The 19557-nt window shown below is 37.0% G+C and overlaps 4 protein-coding genes across 7 annotated transcripts; 2 read left to right on the forward strand and 2 right to left on the reverse strand.

Moving 5' to 3' along the window:
* Nucleotides 1–3670: 3670 nt before the first annotated feature.
* On the forward strand, nucleotides 3671–5571 carry tspan10 (tetraspanin 10). Its single transcript, XM_028042185.1, has 3 exons — nucleotides 3671–3926; nucleotides 4020–4606; nucleotides 4691–5571. The coding sequence occupies exons 1-3, from the start codon at nucleotides 3837–3839 to the stop codon at nucleotides 4995–4997; spliced, it is 984 nt and encodes a 327-aa protein (XP_027897986.1). The 5' UTR covers nucleotides 3671–3836; the 3' UTR covers nucleotides 4998–5571.
* A 220-nt stretch (nucleotides 5572–5791) lies between these two features.
* Nucleotides 5792–8232, reverse strand: LOC114159924 (retinal cone rhodopsin-sensitive cGMP 3',5'-cyclic phosphodiesterase subunit gamma-like). Of its 3 annotated transcripts, XM_028042189.1 has the most exons (5): nucleotides 8110–8226; nucleotides 7611–7687; nucleotides 6459–6631; nucleotides 6325–6365; nucleotides 5792–6243 (listed from the first exon to the last, which is right to left on the reverse strand). In XM_028042189.1, exons 1-5 carry the CDS (start codon nucleotides 8120–8122, stop codon nucleotides 6167–6169), a joined length of 381 nt encoding a protein of 126 aa, XP_027897990.1. In that variant the 5' UTR covers nucleotides 8123–8226; the 3' UTR covers nucleotides 5792–6166. The 3 variants fall into 3 exon arrangements, with proteins under 3 accessions (XP_027897990.1, XP_027897991.1, XP_027897989.1); XM_028042190.1 differs by lacking the exon at nucleotides 7611–7687 and having other exon boundaries at nucleotides 8110–8232; XM_028042188.1 differs by lacking the exon at nucleotides 8110–8226 and having other exon boundaries at nucleotides 7611–8041.
* ccdc137 (coiled-coil domain containing 137) lies at nucleotides 6669–11279 on the forward strand. Its single transcript, XM_028042186.1, has 7 exons — nucleotides 6669–6687; nucleotides 8586–8736; nucleotides 8924–9069; nucleotides 9153–9378; nucleotides 9691–9773; nucleotides 10571–10650; nucleotides 10747–11279. The coding sequence occupies exons 2-7, from the start codon at nucleotides 8666–8668 to the stop codon at nucleotides 10942–10944; spliced, it is 804 nt and encodes a 267-aa protein (XP_027897987.1). The 5' UTR covers nucleotides 6669–6687; nucleotides 8586–8665; the 3' UTR covers nucleotides 10945–11279.
* Nucleotides 11280–14066: 2787 nt separating this feature from the next.
* On the reverse strand, nucleotides 14067–19288 carry LOC114159920 (G-protein coupled receptor family C group 5 member C-like). 2 transcript variants are annotated; one of them, XM_028042184.1, is made up of 4 exons: nucleotides 19006–19288; nucleotides 16762–17769; nucleotides 15174–15277; nucleotides 14067–15094 (listed from the first exon to the last, which is right to left on the reverse strand). In XM_028042184.1, the coding sequence occupies exons 2-4, from the start codon at nucleotides 17741–17743 to the stop codon at nucleotides 14993–14995; spliced, it is 1188 nt and encodes a 395-aa protein (XP_027897985.1). In that variant the 5' UTR covers nucleotides 17744–17769; nucleotides 19006–19288; the 3' UTR covers nucleotides 14067–14992. The 2 variants fall into 2 exon arrangements, with proteins under 2 accessions (XP_027897985.1, XP_027897984.1); XM_028042183.1 differs by having other exon boundaries at nucleotides 15174–15280.
* Nucleotides 19289–19557: the final 269 nt, after the last annotated feature.

A 19557-nucleotide genomic window follows, 5' to 3' on the forward strand; every position in this document is an offset into this window, starting at 1 on the left:
AGCACTCTAAACGTATAGAACAATAGTTATTGTCAACATCAGACAGTAGTTAGCAATCAACAACTTTACTGTCTGTGAGTGCCTCTCCTCCTTGCTCTGAGCAGTGTTGGCTGATTGATGAGCCTCCTGTCTAGAGCTCTCCGCTGCGCTCCAAGTGGAGACCTCAGACCAAAGCTGGGAGGAATCCTGGACACTGACCAGTGAGGTTTGGTGAATCTACCTTCTTTAATATCATCCACAAAAGCCTCCACTCCATCAAACTTTGAGGTGAGCTTCCCCAGCTCGTCTTTTAGCGAGTTAAACTGCTGGTAGAGATCTCCCAGAGCCTCGGAGAGAGGCTGGATCCTAAGCACATGGAGACATGAATTAATTAAAATGATCTCACTGTTTTAGTAAGCTGCCCAAGACTGTTGGCTTTACTACACTTTAAACTATAACAGGAAATGAGAAGAACACAGCCAAGACAAAATGGCAACAGTGTGTAAGTCATAACTTGCTGTTGAGCAGAAACAGCCACACAATCAGCAATTAAACTTGGAATAACAAGAACAAAAGTCTCTTAAAAAATAAAAAGTTGCACAAGTACTAGATGTTCTTGTAGATCAAAGTTGATCTACAACAAGTACTTGGCGATAACAAATAGCTGTTTACTGTGTTGTATCATAAGCCCTGTCTCTGGAGGAATGACTTGGAGTTTCAGAAACACTAGATTTAGCAGACCACGTTGCTGAAACATTTCACTCTTTTCCATTTGGAGCACTCCCTGCATTGAGATCATTTAAAAAGCAGAAACATGTTACATAATATTCTACTGTTGCAAGAGGACCAGGAGTTTGTCGAGTGTTTTAATGGATGACTCAGAGTTCAAACTTTATCTGTTAGAGCTTGTTCCTGTTGCCTTGGTTCAGAGCGACTCACCTGGTGTATTCAGGGAGAACAGAGGCATGGTCATGGATCAGCAGCTCTTTCACTTGGGTTATTATAGCAAATTTCCAATTGTCCAATATTTGAGTCAGGTTGGAGCAAGTCTTTCTTCTGGCATGTTCTGCTGAACACAGAAATATGTGTAAGACTGTTTGACCCAATGCATTTAGTAATTGTTTACAAGAACAAGAAGTTATTCCTTGCCTTTTGGATCCCAAGGGGAGGTTTCATGTTTCCATTTCTGAGTTGCAGATGTTGACAGCATGCAGAACAGAACCAGAACCTTCAACTCCATGGTTTTAACTTAAAGACAGAAATATAAAGTTAAACCTAAAAATAACTTTTTTTTTTACAATTTTCTATGTAAACCTCTTGAATGTAAACATTTTAAAATCACTAACTTCATTATTACAGATGTAGATATAAGTGTTAAATTGTCATATATTTCAACTTTGATTAGCTTTACAGTAGATGAAAATGACATATATCTTTTGTGGTTTACCTTTGTGTGAGGCAGTTCCAAATGCCAGAGTAAAATCCTTCAGGAATCACACAGAAAACAATAAACTCTCTTCTAACTGCCTCTCCAACCTCTCCGAGCTTTTCCTCCACCTGCTCCTCCCGACGTCAGGGATGAAGGGTGGTGACAGAATCTGATATTTTAGCATGTGTTCACAGGGCTGGATTCATATGCACCAAGTGAAAAACAGAGAAATCTCTTCTACTTTAGATTCTTCACAAGTTCTTGAATTCTGTGCATCTTTTACATTGGTAATTGACCTACACATAATTATCTTTTTTTTTTGTTGGAATCTCATGACATTTTCCCCCCTTATCAACCTGCAACAGCGCTCCCTGTGGGCTCTGATCATAAGGAGGTGTTAGATGGAGCATTATGGCTCCAAAATAACATTCTTACTGCCTACTGTAATACAATCTGTTAACCATCTGGGCTGACAGGCACAGTCAGCATCAGGCTTTGTAGCTGCCACGGATGATAGAAACCTGCTGACTCTAAAGCACTGACTAGAATGAAGTGAATGAAAACTTAAAATTGATTACATCAAACGGTCGGTTTTAAGTTTCTATTGATCTGTAAGTTGGAATTAAAGACAAAAACACACCACTTCCGAGAAACTCTCTCATCCAAAAACTGCTTCCACCCCTTATTGAAATGAGCTGCTGAGTGATTTATTCCAGCTATTCGCTCAGTTTGACATTTATCCACCCTTTATAATACAAGAATATTTATGCGGTGATAATCTAACTTCTGATGAAGAATGAGGCAACTTGTGAAGTAGGGTGGGTTATTTCAGAGACAAGAAGATATAAATCATTGCAAATACAAAATATAAATCTTTTGTTTGTTCTTGTCCAGAAATGATCCTTCTTTAGTACATTTGGGGGATTCTGCTGATATCTGCAGCCAATTGGATGAGACAATTTCTGCTAACTGGGTAGTAGTCCCAAACATCTGGACCGTCTTTAAACTCAGAGACATTACATTTGTTGCAGCTTAGTGTAAGGAGAATTTAATACATAAAGCATCATGACCCGGAGTCTTTAGAACTGTTCATGGTTGGATTTAGCAAAAGTTTACGTTTTTGTTCAAATTTCACACAAAGATCTTTAGCATCTATTAGTGCAGACCAGATCTATTCATCCATATTGGAGGAATCTCAGAAACAATAACTCACTCATTTTTTTTCTTTCTCTGCAGTTTTTTTTGTGTTCACACTTATGCTCTCATTTCTATAGTTTTATAAGTTTCAATGTAAAATTTTCCAAACACTTCTATATTTTTTATGTACTTTTGGGATTTCAATAAGGACATCCTTAGTCTGTCACAATCCAATGTTAATGTTTTATCCAAGTCACATTGTGAATTTACTTGACCAAGTAAATTCACAGTGGTGTGTTTTTGTGATGATAACCCTTAACATCACACACTCAGTTCTTCAGTGAGAAAGCTCATTGAAATTTGTTGCATTAAGACATACTGTATGTTCCATTGTTTTTATTTTATTTTTTCATGATGCAAAATAGCCAAATCTGATAAACAATCTGAGATTCATAACTTAAATTTGTTCCAAACCAAGAACTACTCCAAAAGATTATACTTTAAAGCAATTTTAAAGTGGTAACATTATTTCTATTTCACTTGGATGAATAAAACAACTTTTGCCCATGTTGTTTTTCTAGCCCAACAAAGGAAAATAGCAAAGTATTCTAATAGCTGAGGTGGTTGAGTAAATTAAGAGAATTATATCTATTAATAAAATAATTTATTGAATATTTACAGTGAGATATTCTGCAAAAATAGGTTTGAGAGGAAATAACTTCAGAATTATTAGTGTTTATAAATTCTTTTTTTCTTGAATTATAAAAAAGTGATGTTTTGAAGTGAAGGTTACAAAGTCTTGTAATAAAATCAACATAGAGGCAATGATTCTTAGGGTCAGTGAGGCGGCAAGCAATATTCAGGGGTGGTCGTAAGTAACATACATTCAAATATGTACGATAATGTTTGTTATACATAACATAAAAACATGACTAGAACTTGTTTTTTATGATTACATTTGATTCCTGGTATCTTGTGTTCTTGGAGAGACTAAATACTTATTGCCACTGACCTTTCTATTTTTCAGTTTGAGTCAGTTTTTTAGAAATAGCCTGATATGAAAAGCTCCTTGTTTTTGGGGTCTGATAGCTCACTAATCCCCTCATTGTGACTCTCACATGATGAAAAAAATTTCAGGCCTCACAGCACTTTGAGGCTGAACACAGCAGGGTCTCTCAGTATCAGCACTCTGGTTTTTCTGCTGCAGCAAATATTCTCATGTTTCATTTCAACTTGAGCTACTCAGAGGAGCTAAAAGCACAGAGTCGGTTGTCTCCAATTGGATGACAAAATGCGGCAATATTTACCCATAAAGAAGTTTGAGTGGCCCTGGTCTAGGAGAGACAATGGGCAGAATGAGTTCAGCCCACTTATTCCAAAGGTAGGCCTTTCAATAATTTATATTTTTAAGAATGTTGTGCTGTTCTACAATTAGCCTAAGCCATCATTAAAAACTTTATTTCTATGTCTGAAGTCAGGTGCTGCAAAAGTGGAAGATGAGGAGATTGGCCATGTTGACAGTGAATATCAAACAGGGACGCCCAGCAATCAGGATCGCAGCAGTCCTACAAGAATCCGACCTCATTACAGTTATTCTTTGATGGATTATTTCCTAAAATACTTCCTGTTCCTGTGCAACCTGGTCTTCACAGTTTTGGGTCTGGTGGTTCTTGGTTTGGGGATCTGGGGTCTCTCCAGCAAAGAATCGTTCGCCCAGGAGAAGATTGGAACTATCGGCACAGATCCGATGCTGATACTTTTGACGTTGGGCTTTCTGCTGACTCTGCTCTGTCTGACGGGGTGTGTTGGTGCTTTAAGAGAGAACTGCTGCTTGCTGAAGATGTTCTCTGTTATAGTGCTGGTGCTCATCACAATCCAGGTGCTGTTTGCAATCGTGGCCTACACTGTGCAGGATCAGATTGAAGGATATCTGCGGTCAGGGATGCTAGCTGCCATGGCGGGCTATCAAGATGATCTGGACCTGAGGTTCATCACAGATGAGATCCAATTGGGTCTGCAGTGCTGTGGGGCCGACACCTACCGGGACTGGGAGGTGAACATGTGAGTGGGGTATGACCTCTGTTAATTGTTATTTCAGTAAATTCTCAGTTGACCATCAATTTTAAAACTTTTCTTTTTTTTCAGATATTACAACTGCTCAGCTCCGGGAGTTTTGGCGTGTGGCGTCCCTGCAACGTGCTGCGTGGACCCTTTGGAGAACGGGACGGTATGGAACTCACAGTGTGGCGTGGGAGCACAGGTCATGGACGAGTTTACCGCTCAGAGTGTGATCTTTCTGGGGGGCTGTCTGGGTGGAATTTCTCGTTGGATCGAGCAGCATGAGGGCCTGATCGGGACAGTCGGAGTTGTCGTTGTTGGGATTCAGATTCTTGCTGTGTTCATCGCAACAAGACTGTTGGAAAACATTCACAGGCATAAAGCTCATGCATGACGTAAATATGGCATGAAGTCATCAGAGTCTTGGCTGTTTCTTGGTGTTTTGTTCTTTTTCAGTTCTGGACTCCATTGTTAGACACATTTTATGTTCAGATTGCATAAACAGGGTTTATATGTTGGAAACTAAATAGAAACACATCTAATGTACTGTAAATATTTTCCTCTTCCTATATAAAAGGATGGTGAGTCATCGTGAGCAGTCACTAAACATGAGTGATTATTTATTATGGAAAGATTTGGTGCTCACTTTTTTTTCTCCTGAGTCTGCATCCATACTTATTGTTTTATACTTGTGCATATGTATTAATTGTTTTTATCTTGTAACCAGTTTGCTATGTATTGCAAATTTTTTGCTCAGGTCCCTCTTGAAAATGAGATCTAGATCTCAACGGGGTTTATCTGATTAAATAAAGGAATATACTACAAAGTCATTAACCTTCATCAACCTTTGGTGATGAAGGTTGATCAGTTTTAATTATTTTTTATGTATTTATTGTTTCGCAAAATCTACACTCTGTAAGGAAGCAGTATGAATGGTATTTTACAGTAAAAAAATACATTATAACTTATACAGAGGTCTGTGGTGATGGGGTCTGGGCTTTATGTTAACTATTAGAGTTGTGACGCTATGCTTGTTGCAAGTTGTTTAAATAAATCCTGGAATACTAAATTATTAAATTATAAACTGATAATTAAATAGTAATTATTGGACTTCATGTTTTGAAATAAAATTATTGTTTAATGATAAATCCTTCTGTTTTTTAATGACAACAAAGCAAACTCTCTGAATCATGTTAAAAAGTCAAAGCTTTATTTTGAGTATAAAAACACAGTGCTGACAGAATCTCCTGCTGGCCAGTAACTAAGCTATCAGCTGCATTTCCATCTGCAGCCACAGGCAATGACACAAGAATAGCAACGGCGTTTTAGAGCGTGAAAATGGCAGCTTGAGAGTCTCAGGAAATACATTTATCATACAAAAAAACAGCATACACAATATGCAGACATGTATTACATAAAATCCTAACATATTTCTAGCTTTATGTTTGCCATACAGTAGTGATCCATATTCATGAATGCTTAAAATAATCTCTGGATATCATTTTGAATAAAATCCTCTTTTTAGTAAAAGAAAAAAAAGAAGCTGTTTAACAGTGAAGAGATTCAAATGATGCCGTACTGAGCAAGTTCATGTAGCTCTAAGTGGCTGTACGCTTCCCAGGGGCAGATCACTGTGATATCTGAAAGGGATAAAATAGTAATAATAACATTACAAAATCAGTAATTATTAAAGATGACTTGAGTGTTGTAATTGTCCTTACCAGTGCCAAGTCCCTCCATTCCTGGAATCTCCTCTCCAAAGCTAGAGTTAAACATAAAATTTAATCTGTAATTACTTTTATTTGGTTCCAAATAAACTTTATTAACAATCATAAATATATTTGAAGGGTCTTACCCAATGACTCCCCTCTTCGGGGGCTTGCTCTTGAATTGACGAGTGTTTCTCTGCTTGAACTTGGGTGGGCCCTTTCGTGGCGAACCATGAGCCGTTGCTCTAAGAGGGGCTTTGCTGCCAGATTTTGCTTCAGGTTTGGCTATGTCCATATTCATGCCTCTGTTTTGTGACAACTGCAATGTTACAAAAAAGAAATAACAATGGAGATAAAAACTGAAGACAGAGACAGGTAAATAGTCCTCTTTTTAAGAATGTGAAAAGTTAGAATTATTTGTATTACTTTCTGCTTAACACATCAAAACAAAGAAAGACAATGTGCTTAACCACAGGTTGCAGAGGCTCCTGTAATCTGATGGTCACGTTTTTAATCAACACTACATGATGACTCTAATCTATAAAGCTCCCTCATAATCAGATTACTCTGAGGACATCCTGAATTTACTGCTAAACCCAACGTATCATAAAAAGCACACAGATTTGTTTCTTAGTTGAACGCTTCTGTTGAGAGAAGTAATAAAATGTTACTATTTTTATTACAGCTGAAATATTTCACAAATACATAATTTGTTTACATGAAGACTTAAATAATTTTTTGTTGTTACAGACTGTGTTGATTGCATTTGTTTAAGTGCATGACTACAGGGTATAATAAAGATGTATGAAGGTAGAATACTCAGCACATCTATATTATTCTGATGATGATTAGATGATTACCACATCTGTAACCATAACATCATTGCTAAAGTTTAAAACATATAGATATGTATTGTTTCTTTTGTATAGCCTCTGCAGAAGAAACATCTTTAAATAGGTATCTTGAGTTTCATGAATAAATCAAATACATTTTACATTTTTTGCTTTCTAGTTAAGGACAGATTCTGTTGCATATTAATAGAGCAAACAGAGAGCAAGTTTACAGACTGTATAGAAAAATGACTGAATGTAATTAACTGAATTCAAATTAAATGGAAGAATGTCCAAATAAATATAAATAAATAAATAAATAAATAAATAAATAAATAACTGACAAGCTTCCAAGATTTCATTTGAAATTCCAGCATGCTAAAATTGCTTAGATAGAACATTAATCATTTAGATGTGTGCCTCAATAGCCCACAAAAAACAAGCAGTATTGTTAATTCTTATACTTACCACTTCTTGTGTATCTTCCCTGGTAATCCGACAGAGATCTCTCTTTATGCCAAATAACTCTCGCGCTTCACTCTGTCCTTTTATTAAGATTTTGAGGAGATTAACATGCGACAAGCCAATAAACTGTACACACGTCATTTGTATTCCATATGGGTACAGAACATTGGGGGAGGTCAGGGGGCATTTAAGGATACCTTTTCTGCCCAAGAGAGACACTTAACAGTAATCAGGAACAATGGAAACAATTTGAATATTTCCACAACCTTCCAGAAGTGTGCTGTGTAAGGACCAGTTATTGTTACTTATGAATATGTGAAATGTGCTATGATGCTCACTATCTTCCCACTCCTCTGCAAGCATTGCATAACACCCAACGTCAAGAACACGCGAGTGTGATCTCTGGACATTTCACTCTCATCAGCATTCTACCAGATTGTTTTGCATTAGGCTATACATGATAATCCATTCCATCCTCCCTCCCACCTGAATAAACACATACCTGGTTCATTCATGTGATTGGCTGCAGCTTCTTAATCTGGAGTCAAAATCATGCACATATGCTGTGTTGAAAAACTATTACGGCTAATAACTTCCCTTACTCTTTATTCTCAATGAGACTTGAGGAAGTTTCGTTTCTCCTCCAAACACTCTAATGTTCAGAATATTTTGTTTTGTTGACCTCTAGCGGTGGGATAAATTCATAACAACCTCTTCAGCCAATGAGGGTGCACTTTAATCAAAGCTCGTCTGTTGTTGTAATATATCACTTCGGAACTTAGACGGACCTTCAAGATTCGTTTTCTTTTGTGCTTTATTTAGGTATTTATCATTTCCCACCACGAAAACGTAAGATGTATAAGATTATTTTTCAACATGTTTGAGCCTCCGAAAAAAAGCAATGGTATTTTTAGACATTAACTAACTGGAAGAAAATATCCGAGGGAGATCTCCTAACTTGTTTTTTCTTTGTACCAGGAGGGTTACGTCGAGAGTTTCCTGGCTGAAACATGCCGTCCCACGTGTGATAATGATACTAACTGCTTTATAATATTATCATGGGGAAGAATAAAACAAGTAAAACCAAGGAGTCAAAAAGACAAGCTGACAAAACCGCACGAAATCCGAGGTAACCCCAGAAAGTTAACGTTTGAAACAATAATGTGCAAGCTAGCTAGCAAACTAAGCTAATTGTTTTTAGCTCACTCAGTCTAGTTAGTAGCATGTAACTAAGATAATGTTCAGTGGACATTATCGATCATAGTGCACTGTGTTCCTTTAATAACTAAAATATAAAATATGCTGTAATATTTCAGCAAAAAGAAAATTAAAGGAGATGGAAAACCTACGAAAACCGCACAGGAAGACCACCTCCAACACATTCCCTTCAGGCTCCGAGAGATAATGAAAAGCAAGGATAAAATGAAAAACGAATCTTTGGGGAGCAAAAAGCTAAAAAAGGGTGAGCATTTAAAGTCTGTATGCCTATAATAATGCACTTAGCCTTTTAAATGTTATAAATAATTTGCATTTGTGTCTCTTTAGCCCTCTCGTTGCAGTCTAAACCAAAGGATGCCCTGGATGGAGACATAGCTGTTCCTCGATTCAGGAAGGGGAAGACAGAAAGTGTAGGTGCCTATGTTAGGCGCATGGAAAATGAGACAAAACATGTGCTATTCCTCACAAATAACCAAGTTGAGAGAAAACCTGAGCTTGATTCGGACAAACAGGACAAGGCTGCAGGCACGGGGAAGTCAGAAAAGAAGAAGGAGTGAGTAAACGATGTCATATCAAGGAGATTTGTAATATGTTGCACTGCCTTTATAAACCCTTGTTCTTGTCACATCTACTGTAAGTAAAACAGCTGGTAAATATGACTTTCTAGTAACCAACCTGGTTTGGTTTACTTCCCAAACCAGGTCCAACAATAATCAACAGCAGGTCCAACAGCAGACCAACAATGATCATTGGATGACTTAAGACATCTTATATTTTTATGTGTAGGACACATTAAATCACATTAATTCATGTATTATCAGTGTGTCTCAACTGTGCACCTATGTTCTACTGTGTGTTGCTGTAGGTATGCGAAAATGAGACTGAGCAAACTGCAGCAGAAGAAGTTGGATAAACAAGAGGACAAAATAGAGAAAGAGTTGTTTGTAGGTAAGAAATGCAGTTACGCATTATGCTGCTGTTAAATTATCTGCCATATCTGCTTATTTATGGTGTTTTATGCCAGTAGTTGAAAGTCAAAGATATTATTTACCAATTAGATGTTTAATTATTTACAAACTGACACAATTAAGAGTGACGCAAACGGAAGTAAAAGTCAATCTAGACTGACCATACTTGTGAACGAAGAAGGCATCTATTCACAAATTGATAACCTAAATAACTACATATTGTGTTATATTACTAGCTTTAATTCTGCATTATTAAGCTGCCCTGAAGTTAGTAGAGGTCGATTAGTAAATTTTGCTTTCAGTAATTTGTATTTTTTTTATATATATATTTTGGCAAATTGATTTCATTACAATTCAGAAGGCTTAGATGCAATTATGAATTGATTGATGACGTTTGATTTTCTCTTTACATGTAAAATTCACTTTGAGCTGCCAGGATGTTCTACTTATGCCCCTCAGAGTTCTGCTTTTATAATGCAACTCTTGGTTTACATAACAATTGTGGGATGTAAAGTGCAAAAATTCATTTCTGAAAAAGAAAACTGTTTATTTTTCTTGAGAATACTTTTTAGATTAATCAACGAATTGTTGATAGATTAATCGGGTAAAAAAATGTCCTTAGTGGGCCTAATATAGATAATAAAGCTCAAACATCACACAGACATCTGAAGAAATTTTACAGAAACCGATTAGAGTTTTGCATCAGATTCACATCTGAAAAATATATTTTATTTGTTTGAACTCTGTGAAGCTCTAATAATTTGTTTCATTTTGTAGATAATGTTCCATTTGGTGAAGTTTCCATGGCTCCTCCGTCTCTGAGCACCAAACCAAAGAAAGCTCCAATCAAAACTCAGGTATTCATACTTTGCGTTGAACAACTTATGTCCTACCACTTTCAGTGCTTGTAAAGTAGTTAACCAATTCTTTTTCTACCCCTATTTAAAAAACAGGCATCAAAGGAGTTGCTCCTCAACTCTCTGCTCGGCCACAGCATGGCTTCCACAGCGAAGCCCTCCATGGCTAGACAGAGGATGATGGAGGAGGAGAGGCAGCGAGCAGTGGAGGCCTATCGTCTGCTGAAGAAACAGAAACAACAGGAGCAACAGACCAGAAAAGCCAGCCTGGGAAAACTCTTGAACCTTGAGTGACATCTAACGTCACTAAAATCAATATGACTGCTCATCTTCAGTTGGTGTTATGGGCTGCAGCAGGTCTTGATATACAGATTTGACAGAATGATAATCTCCTCTAAATTGCTTAGAGACTCTATTTGCAAACACTTTACACCACATTTTTAAAAATATGCAGGATTCACCTGCTACTTTCATAAAGTTGAGTTAGTAGGTATTAGGACACTCATAAAAGAGAGATTAAACATGTATAATTACTGGAAAACATGTAACTGAGTAAACATTGGATTTCTCAATGGGTTAATTGTGTTGGTTGTTTCCTCATAAATGCTTGTTTGCATTTACACTTCCTACCCAGTGTCTGGGTAAGTTCACTTCAAAATGCAAATACTTCATCTTCAGGCAAACCCAGTGGTGTCATAAGCACCATAAATTCATAAATCATAGTTTTTTTTCATTTGTTTATTTTGCAGGGAATAGTAACTTTTTGTTTTGTATTTGAGGATAACATACAAGGATAAAAACATTTTCAGTGGAACATTTTTCTTCTTGTACAACCTAATGAAGTCAACTTTTAGATCCTGTGCTGATTTTTGTAGCCACTGACCTTGACTCTATGATGAGTTGGTAAGAGCAAAAATGAACATTTTGCATTTAGTTTGATCATAACCACCAACTTTATAACATGGGGATTTCATATGAAAAACCCAAGCAAAGTATGTAAACATACATCTGTTACGACCCCAGAGGCCTGTTAGCACTTCAGACCAGTCAAGGATCTCACCGAAAACTAATCGACACATTCCACCTAAAATGAAGAGAGTTAACAAGATAAGCAGCTAGGAGTCCCACATTATCCTTCAGATAAGTCCCACATGTGGGACTAATGTCAATCTAAACATATCTCCTTCCTAGGCTGATTGCTGTTTTACAAGTTGAAGTAATCTGCCTTCACCCTTTGGAAATCAAGTTTTTTAGTTGTTGTTTTTTTCTTTTTTCTCAGTAAGGAAGAGGCATTTCTGGTTTGAAAAACAATATGAGGTTTTACATTTTTTGAAAACAATCAATAAATCACATTAGTCTTTGGAAAAGTGGAGCACCTGCCAGACTGGTGCACCTTTTTAATTTTGTAATCCATTTAAAGACTTATTGACATGAACAAGACCATTGTTTAGACATTGGCACAAGCCTAGAAGCATTGTTTGAGAGCTTAGCCATTTAAAAGCATCATGGATTGCAAAGCAAACATTGTGTTGATGCTATTTACACAATAGCAACAGTGATACCAGGTTATGCAGCAGATCTTGCCTTCTCTAGATCGGAACTTGTTTTTGTTCCTCTGGCAGTGATTAGGAAATGCATGGCCAGTGCATGTGATGGGAGTGCTGACTCCCTCCAGCTGAGCACATCCGCCCCCGCTGCAGCGCGTCACACAGCCGCTTGTGCTATCAGGAAGTTTACAGTTGCTTCCTGCTCTTCTGAGCACCAATCTGGGTCACTGACCAGGTACAAAACACCTACCACACCCAGAAACTCCTTGCTACCGTCTAATGCATTTTGAAACGCCCTGTAATGTTTTTCATTAATCTAAATTGAACAGATGTTGTTTTATATCACACACAAACAGCTAAACTGGTATGTGATGGGCTTTTTGTAAACCTGACCCCTTTTCCTTGTTTTGGGCTTTTTGTCTAGATTGTTTTGTAAAGTGGACGGTGCTTCTTTGCATGTTATAGACCCTTTCCAAAGCTGACATTTGGCTAGGTTATGGCACAAAATGTTTTAGTGTAGAGACTGTTTTCCACATGAGAAAACAGCAGAGCTGTTCTTCATATTTGGCTCTCTGTTAAGATTTACTGAGTCACAAAAAAGAACATAGACCTCCTTAAATGGATAATTTTCTTTTACAGGTGAGGAATCTTAGCATTAGCAGATAAACAAGACTCAGTAAAAATACCAGTTTTATGTAGATAAAACTACATAATGTGATCTGATTGTGTTGAACACAAAAGCAACAATTCTATCTATTAGTTCAAAATAAATTGAGCATATTATTAATATTCAATTTAAATCTAGATGTTTTCAAATAAACATGCTTTTATTACATATTGCAAATCTATAAGACAGTATCGACCTTTTATCGCTCCTTTTTTTCAGCAAGCTGATTGGCTGTGTGCAGCAGTTGTTTGGGAAGAATCCTTACAGCATTTTTCCTGACATGGAATTTAAAGTACTTTAAACTGTAGGAATGATGGAGTTCACTTTTTCAATACAAGGCATTACCAGTAATTAGCCCGTGCCTAAAGACCACCATTACTAATATTTTCCTTCACAAAGTTTTTTTTAAAAAGATGTTGAAATATCCCTTTACCATCATTCATTAACCCGTGCTTCCTGAGGTATGACAACTCAAAATCTGTGCCGTAAAAGTGGTCTATTTGCAAAACCTTTTATCACTCATGTACACAGAATAGTCCACCACAGGAAAAAGCACTTCTCAGCATTTGCTGTGATCTTTCCCTCTACAAAGCTGCAGCGTGTGATTTCCAGCTTGTCATCCATCTAATTTCCGAGCGAGCGCTCAACGCCGCTCGCAGAACGAGAAGGTGGAGTAATTGGTAGAAATTCAGCCGATTCAGCCTGCTGCTAGGCAGCCACAGCTTCATCAGAAGCTCTGAAGTATGAAAAGTGTGTGTGTCTGTAAGTCAAAGGGTGACAAGTTAGATGTAAATAATTGCAGTTGTCCTTGCAGAAAAGATGACTGACTCATTGAAAGTCAAAGCAGCTGCAAAATGGGATTAGTTTGGAGCATATATTCATTAAATCCACAGTTTACATGCGATTCTTGCTAGTTAAATATTGTGTGCCTCTAAATCAATAGATTAAGCAATGTACTCCTTAAAAATATATTAATAATTTCTGTGTTAAATCAAATGTTTCCCGGCCACTGGTTCCCCACTTTTATGAAGTGTAAAGCCCAGCAGCACTGTAACAGCACATGTGGCTTCAGATAAGCCTTATCGGGATTGGCAGATGTAAATGTCTGCAGTAATCGGGGTGAATGTTCCTCTTCCAGCATCTCACATAAGTTACCTGCTCATCATTCTGTTTACATTGCAAAGTGTCGACACTCAATGAAGTGATTCAATAACTTAGAATTTATTTTAAACATAGATTTTTTTTTAAACAAACCAACATTCTACAAAAATTGTATTGCCACATTTAGTGAATAAAAGAATTAATACATTACTATTTGCCTATAGTTCTAATCATTGTGTTTTTCAACGATCATCCCACCTTAATCTTTGAAGATGATCGGGTTGATCTAAAATGTTTCAGTCATTGCTCCTCTTTAAAGATTTGATTGCAAAGAAAGGGACGACAAAAAAGTTTTAATTTTGCAGCTGCATTTACATACACGGCATAAAAAGACAAACACATTTTTTTCTCATAGTCGTAAATTAAATCAGACCAAACTTTTCCTATTTTAGGTTATTTAGAACTAAAAAAATTATCTCTATTTGCTAAATGCCAGAAAACGTAGTGAGAATTTTTTTTGTAACTTTCCTCAACTTCAAAAGTTTAAGATACATTTGGTCAGTGTCAGGGAAACTGTCTTTTATAATATATGATTTGGGTGAAACATTTTGGGTTTCCTCCCACCTGCTAAAACGAAGAGTTTGATCTGATTTAACTTTGGACATTAAGAAAAAAATGTGTTTGTGTCTTTTTATTCATGTATGTACAGTAAATGTCTAGTTTTAACTGTAGGTAGAGAAAGTCTTCAGAGAGCGAGGCTAGGAGTTGCGCTCCAAGTTTCTGCCTGGTACACTTCATAGCCTGGAGAACTATTTTTATCTCACAGAACACATACTGATATAAACGGCACAATATTTTCATATGTAAATATTTGTTTTGTGCATCTAGAAGTGAATAATCTTAAGTCACTATTGCTCTTATACTGCTGTATAGAAAACAACAGTTATAATCCTTCTGAGTGTTGCTTTAATATTAAAGCATCTTTCGAAGGGAAATAAAAAGAAAGCATAAAATCTATGACCAGTCACTAGGAAGCTAAAGACTCATGTGAACGAGACAAGGAGCTGGCGCCACTCCCTGGATTCAAAGATGGAGCTCTGGCCCGAGGTATCATCACGCCTTGGTTCATCTGTTGAGAGGAATGTTGAAGTGACAGTTTAAAAATTGATGAGGATTTTAAGAGGTGTAATAAACATGACTGTACTCACCATTGTGAGACCTTTGGTGATAAGTGCTATTTCTGTTGGCTGGTACACAGCGCTTCGAAGCTGACCATTGTAGATGCCATATGGAGATGCTGAGTTTGCCGGTTCTGCTGAACAATATTTGCATATTTAAAACACAGATATAAATCGAAGCAGGTTTTTCAGGTCATCTCTTACAATTTTGATACTCACACGACTCTCCCTAATCATTAAACTCCTAATAAAGACTTGTAAAATGTTACTATTTTATTGCAGCATAATCCACTTTTACCAGTTATCCCCTACAATATTTTACAAATATAATATATAGAAATATAAGATCTTTTGCACTGTGAGCAGCTATGGTTCTCTCTGAAGCACCCATTTCTTTAGCGCAACCTGACTGAGATTGCAATAAGGTTGATTTTGTTTCTGTGTTGATTGCCATAAACATATTTTATTTAAGGAATCCTGATATTTTGTAAAGCAATTGACTCAGGTTCCCAGAATTCATGGAAGAGAAACTAACCTACAGCATCTCGGATTCTTTGTCATACTTAATAATGGTCATAAGTAAATTACACATTCCCCATATATCCATCCTTAATTTCACCCTAATCCCACTCAGAGTTTGGTTAGTTGAAAACCTCAGTATATCAGGTATATTTTTAGTGCTAAATTGTCAGGAGCATTTACCAAACTTCATACATTTATGCTTGTTGTAGTAGGTCAACTTTTTGGCATCTTTCCTCAGCATCTTGCTGGCATGTACATACCATAATTATTATGGCAACCTAGTGACTCTAAAATGCCTGTCTTTGTTGCGATTCGCTAACATGAGCATTGGAAATAATTTTGTTTTCTATTTTTCATAGTGAAAGGGTTTCTAAGGTTGTCTTTGTATCATAGAAAAGCATAAAATTATGGATTAATTAACCATGTTCTTAAATGTAATAAATGTTTCAGGTAGACATTATCTTCATAAAAAATGTTAGGGATTTCAATAAGTATGGCATCAACAATTTTATAAAAAAACAAAACAATAACTTATTAATGATAAGTTATAGATGATCAGCGAATTTACTTTAATTAAAAGGCTTTTTAAATACAAAGCATGTCTCAATACTAAATGAATCCCAGTCATTTAAGAGTTCCACACAACTTATCTCAGCAGAAGACACCAGTGTTTTGAGACATTGTAAAATGTTGTCTCATGTTACAAATTTAACAGGCTGTAAAACATTACACAAATGAAGTGAATATGCTATAGTTATTGGATAGCAAAAGCATATTAATGAGTTCTTTGGATTACAAATGTATGTTGTGATAGTAAAACAGGTTGTTGCTAGAATCAAACCAACCTGTATATTTTCAACCTAAACTGTGTGTGAAACAGATGCAAATCTTTGGATAATTTGTTTGTTAGAGATTGTATTATACTCATTGTTGCTCATCACATTAAAGTAAAATTTGTGTAATGTATGCTGTTGTATCTGCTGGTGTTTCATCACTACTGAAAGTTGTATTCTCTATCAATTACATCAGTATGTATAGAGTGTGCTTGCATTACAAAAATACTTTGCTTTCAGGTCATTGTGCATGCATGCTCTACCTTCTGGTGTTCCATCCATACTGAAAGCTTTATTCTCTATGTACAGGTTCTGGGGCTCTGGCTCTGGCTCCTTCAGTGTGGTGTCGTACGTGAGGCTCCTGGCAGGATAAACATGCTCTCCATCCGGGGACTCCTCGAGGTCTGGGTCTTCTTGTGTCGTCAGAAGGCAGATTTCTGGAATTATGTAGAAGGCAAGGAATACCCAGGCATTTAATGCCACAGTTACAGCCAGGGTAGGATCATCCCAGCTGGGATTACCAGCCGCTCTGTTTCCGTAGATGTACATGGCGATCCAGGCTACCCAGATAGCTATGGTAAAGAGTCCCGTGGCCAGGATGAAAGCACCATCTCGGCGCCACTGCTTGTGCTTGTGTGATAATGAGGGAAAAGCCATAAGAACGACACCAACCATCAGAACAATTACATAAATGAGGGACAGTACAAAGTCCTTGTTGGCAATGCTACAGGAGAGGTCAGGAACCACTATTTCTCCAGGTGGGCTCCAGACCACGGTGAGGACAAGCCATTCGGTGTTGATGATGACCTCAACGAGCCAGAGACTCAGAGCTCCCAGCCATAGCAGCCAGCTCCTCGGGCCTTGACCACTTCGTTTCAGCAGGGAAAGCCAAAGCGCATGCATCACCAAGCAGGCGAGGCAGCCTGAGAACAGCACTCCAAACAAGAACCTCCGAGCAGCACAGCTTGTAGAGTACTGGTCCACAATAAAGGCAAAGGTGAGCCCGAAAAGTCCTAATGTGAAGACTAAAATGCTGGCCTGTAGAGCAACCATACCCTTTCTCTTCTTGTCCGTGACAAATGGTAATGATGCCATGAGAATGATAAACAGAATAAAGGAGGTCATCACACCAGCAGCAGACACAGCCTCGACCACGACACCCCACAGCGTGGTGAGATCACACAGGTTGTAATATATGGAGCTGATGTTAGAACCGCATCCTCTTGGAGCACTGGTTGAACCCATTTCTCCAGGTATTTGTTTTTGCAGCCCTCAACAAAAACAGAAAAAAAAATTACCTAAATATAACTTTATCATTACAGACAAATTGCTGTAGTTTTTCAAACATTCCAGGTTATTATTGTCGTACAGTGTTATCCATATACAGTTATTACACAAAATAAGAGGCATTCATGGTGTTATTTATTCAAGTTTCCTAAGAAAACAAGAAATACACTTGACTTTATATATGCCTTAAAGGGCAAATGTCACATGTTACAGGCAAAAAATGCATAGGGATTGAAAGTATGAAGCATAAATAAATTATAACTTGCTATTTCATTCTTTTTTATGGCAGGGAGGTAATTTTGACCACAAAGTCATGCCTCTTTCAAAAACAGGAAATGCATTTTATATATGGATAAAGTCATCTATATCCATAGATTCAAATAAGCAATTGTTATACATAAGACAATGACTATTTTCTTGACAAAAAAAATTATTAGAATGGACCTAACAGATGTATGGGCACACAAAAAGATGAAGTAAGCAGTTTTGCAACAAAGATTCTTTCAGAAAATGTGACTGCACTGGTTCCCTTACAGGTCTCCGCGCCACTGCTCTCAGATGATATTTGTCTTTGACTTTCTCCTCCTCACTGGATAAATCAACATATAAATACTTACTTTATAAATTTAAATTGGTGCTAGAGACTTTGTTATCAATTTGATACATGGCATGTAAGCCAAACCCAATGTTGTCACTATGGTAATGTTAAACTGTTGTTCTTGCCTTTTTTAATGCTTTTTTAAATATGTCTTGGTCTCTTTAATGAAAATAAATAACATTTTTGTGGGCAAACTTCATGAAAACAATTGAAAAAGACAATATGGTAATGTTTTGATGCCCTTTAATAAGTCTATGAAACTGCCAGTCTGTGTTTTAAAAAGTAATTTAAGTATGTCTTTTTTAGTCTGGTCAAAACAATTTGAATAATTTGTCATATTGCATTCCACCCATATCTGCACCAATTTTTAATTAAACTGATTTTAACTAAATCTGCTTGTTTAATATTAGCAATTGTTATTTGAAAATCCATAAGCTTAATAGTATCCCCAGAAATTCAGCAAAGCCAAGTTAAAGTCCTATTTTTTATCACTAAAGCTCTACAAAACATTCCTCAATATAGACGCCTAGATCAAGTCTCTACCAAAGTAAGAAAGTTTTTTTTCTTGATAAAATTGTGTAAACAAAACGCTGAATTTAGACTTCAAAAGTTACATGCTCACCAGTATTAGAAAAGCTTATCCTCTCTCCAACTTCATACAAGAAAAGGAAAATTTTCTTGAAAATAGAAATATGCCTCTGGTAGTTTTCCTTTGAAGTTTCACCTGAAGCCTGATATATAGTTTGACTTCTTTCTTCAATTCCAGGTGTTCATTTATTTGGCTTTCCACTGCTCTCCATCCACCCATCCATCCCTGTACCACTCCTCAATCAGCCATCCATATCATAATCGATTAACCTCCCGTCCCACTGAAAGCAGCAGCTCCAAATGAGTAGCATTCAGCAAATGCAATACTTTTCCAAGCAACTAAGCTTCAACCACTCCGCTTCTTTATCCAACCTCTGTGGCGCAGCTTTGCATATTCTGTGAGATTAGGAACGGCCTACTTATTTGTGTGAGGCCGCTTACATCGAAACAATGGGACCACTCACCTCTCGCCTCATGCTCACAGGCTGCAGGCCTATGATTGGAAACTGTGGCCTGTTTTACATCCAGACAGCTGATGATTTTTGACTTCTAAAGGTTAAACATTTGATATTTGAGCAGTTGTGTG

Source organism: Xiphophorus couchianus, chromosome 16 (genome assembly GCF_001444195.1).
Source record: "Xiphophorus couchianus chromosome 16, X_couchianus-1.0, whole genome shotgun sequence".
Lineage (NCBI taxonomy): Eukaryota > Metazoa > Chordata > Actinopteri > Cyprinodontiformes > Poeciliidae > Xiphophorus > Xiphophorus couchianus.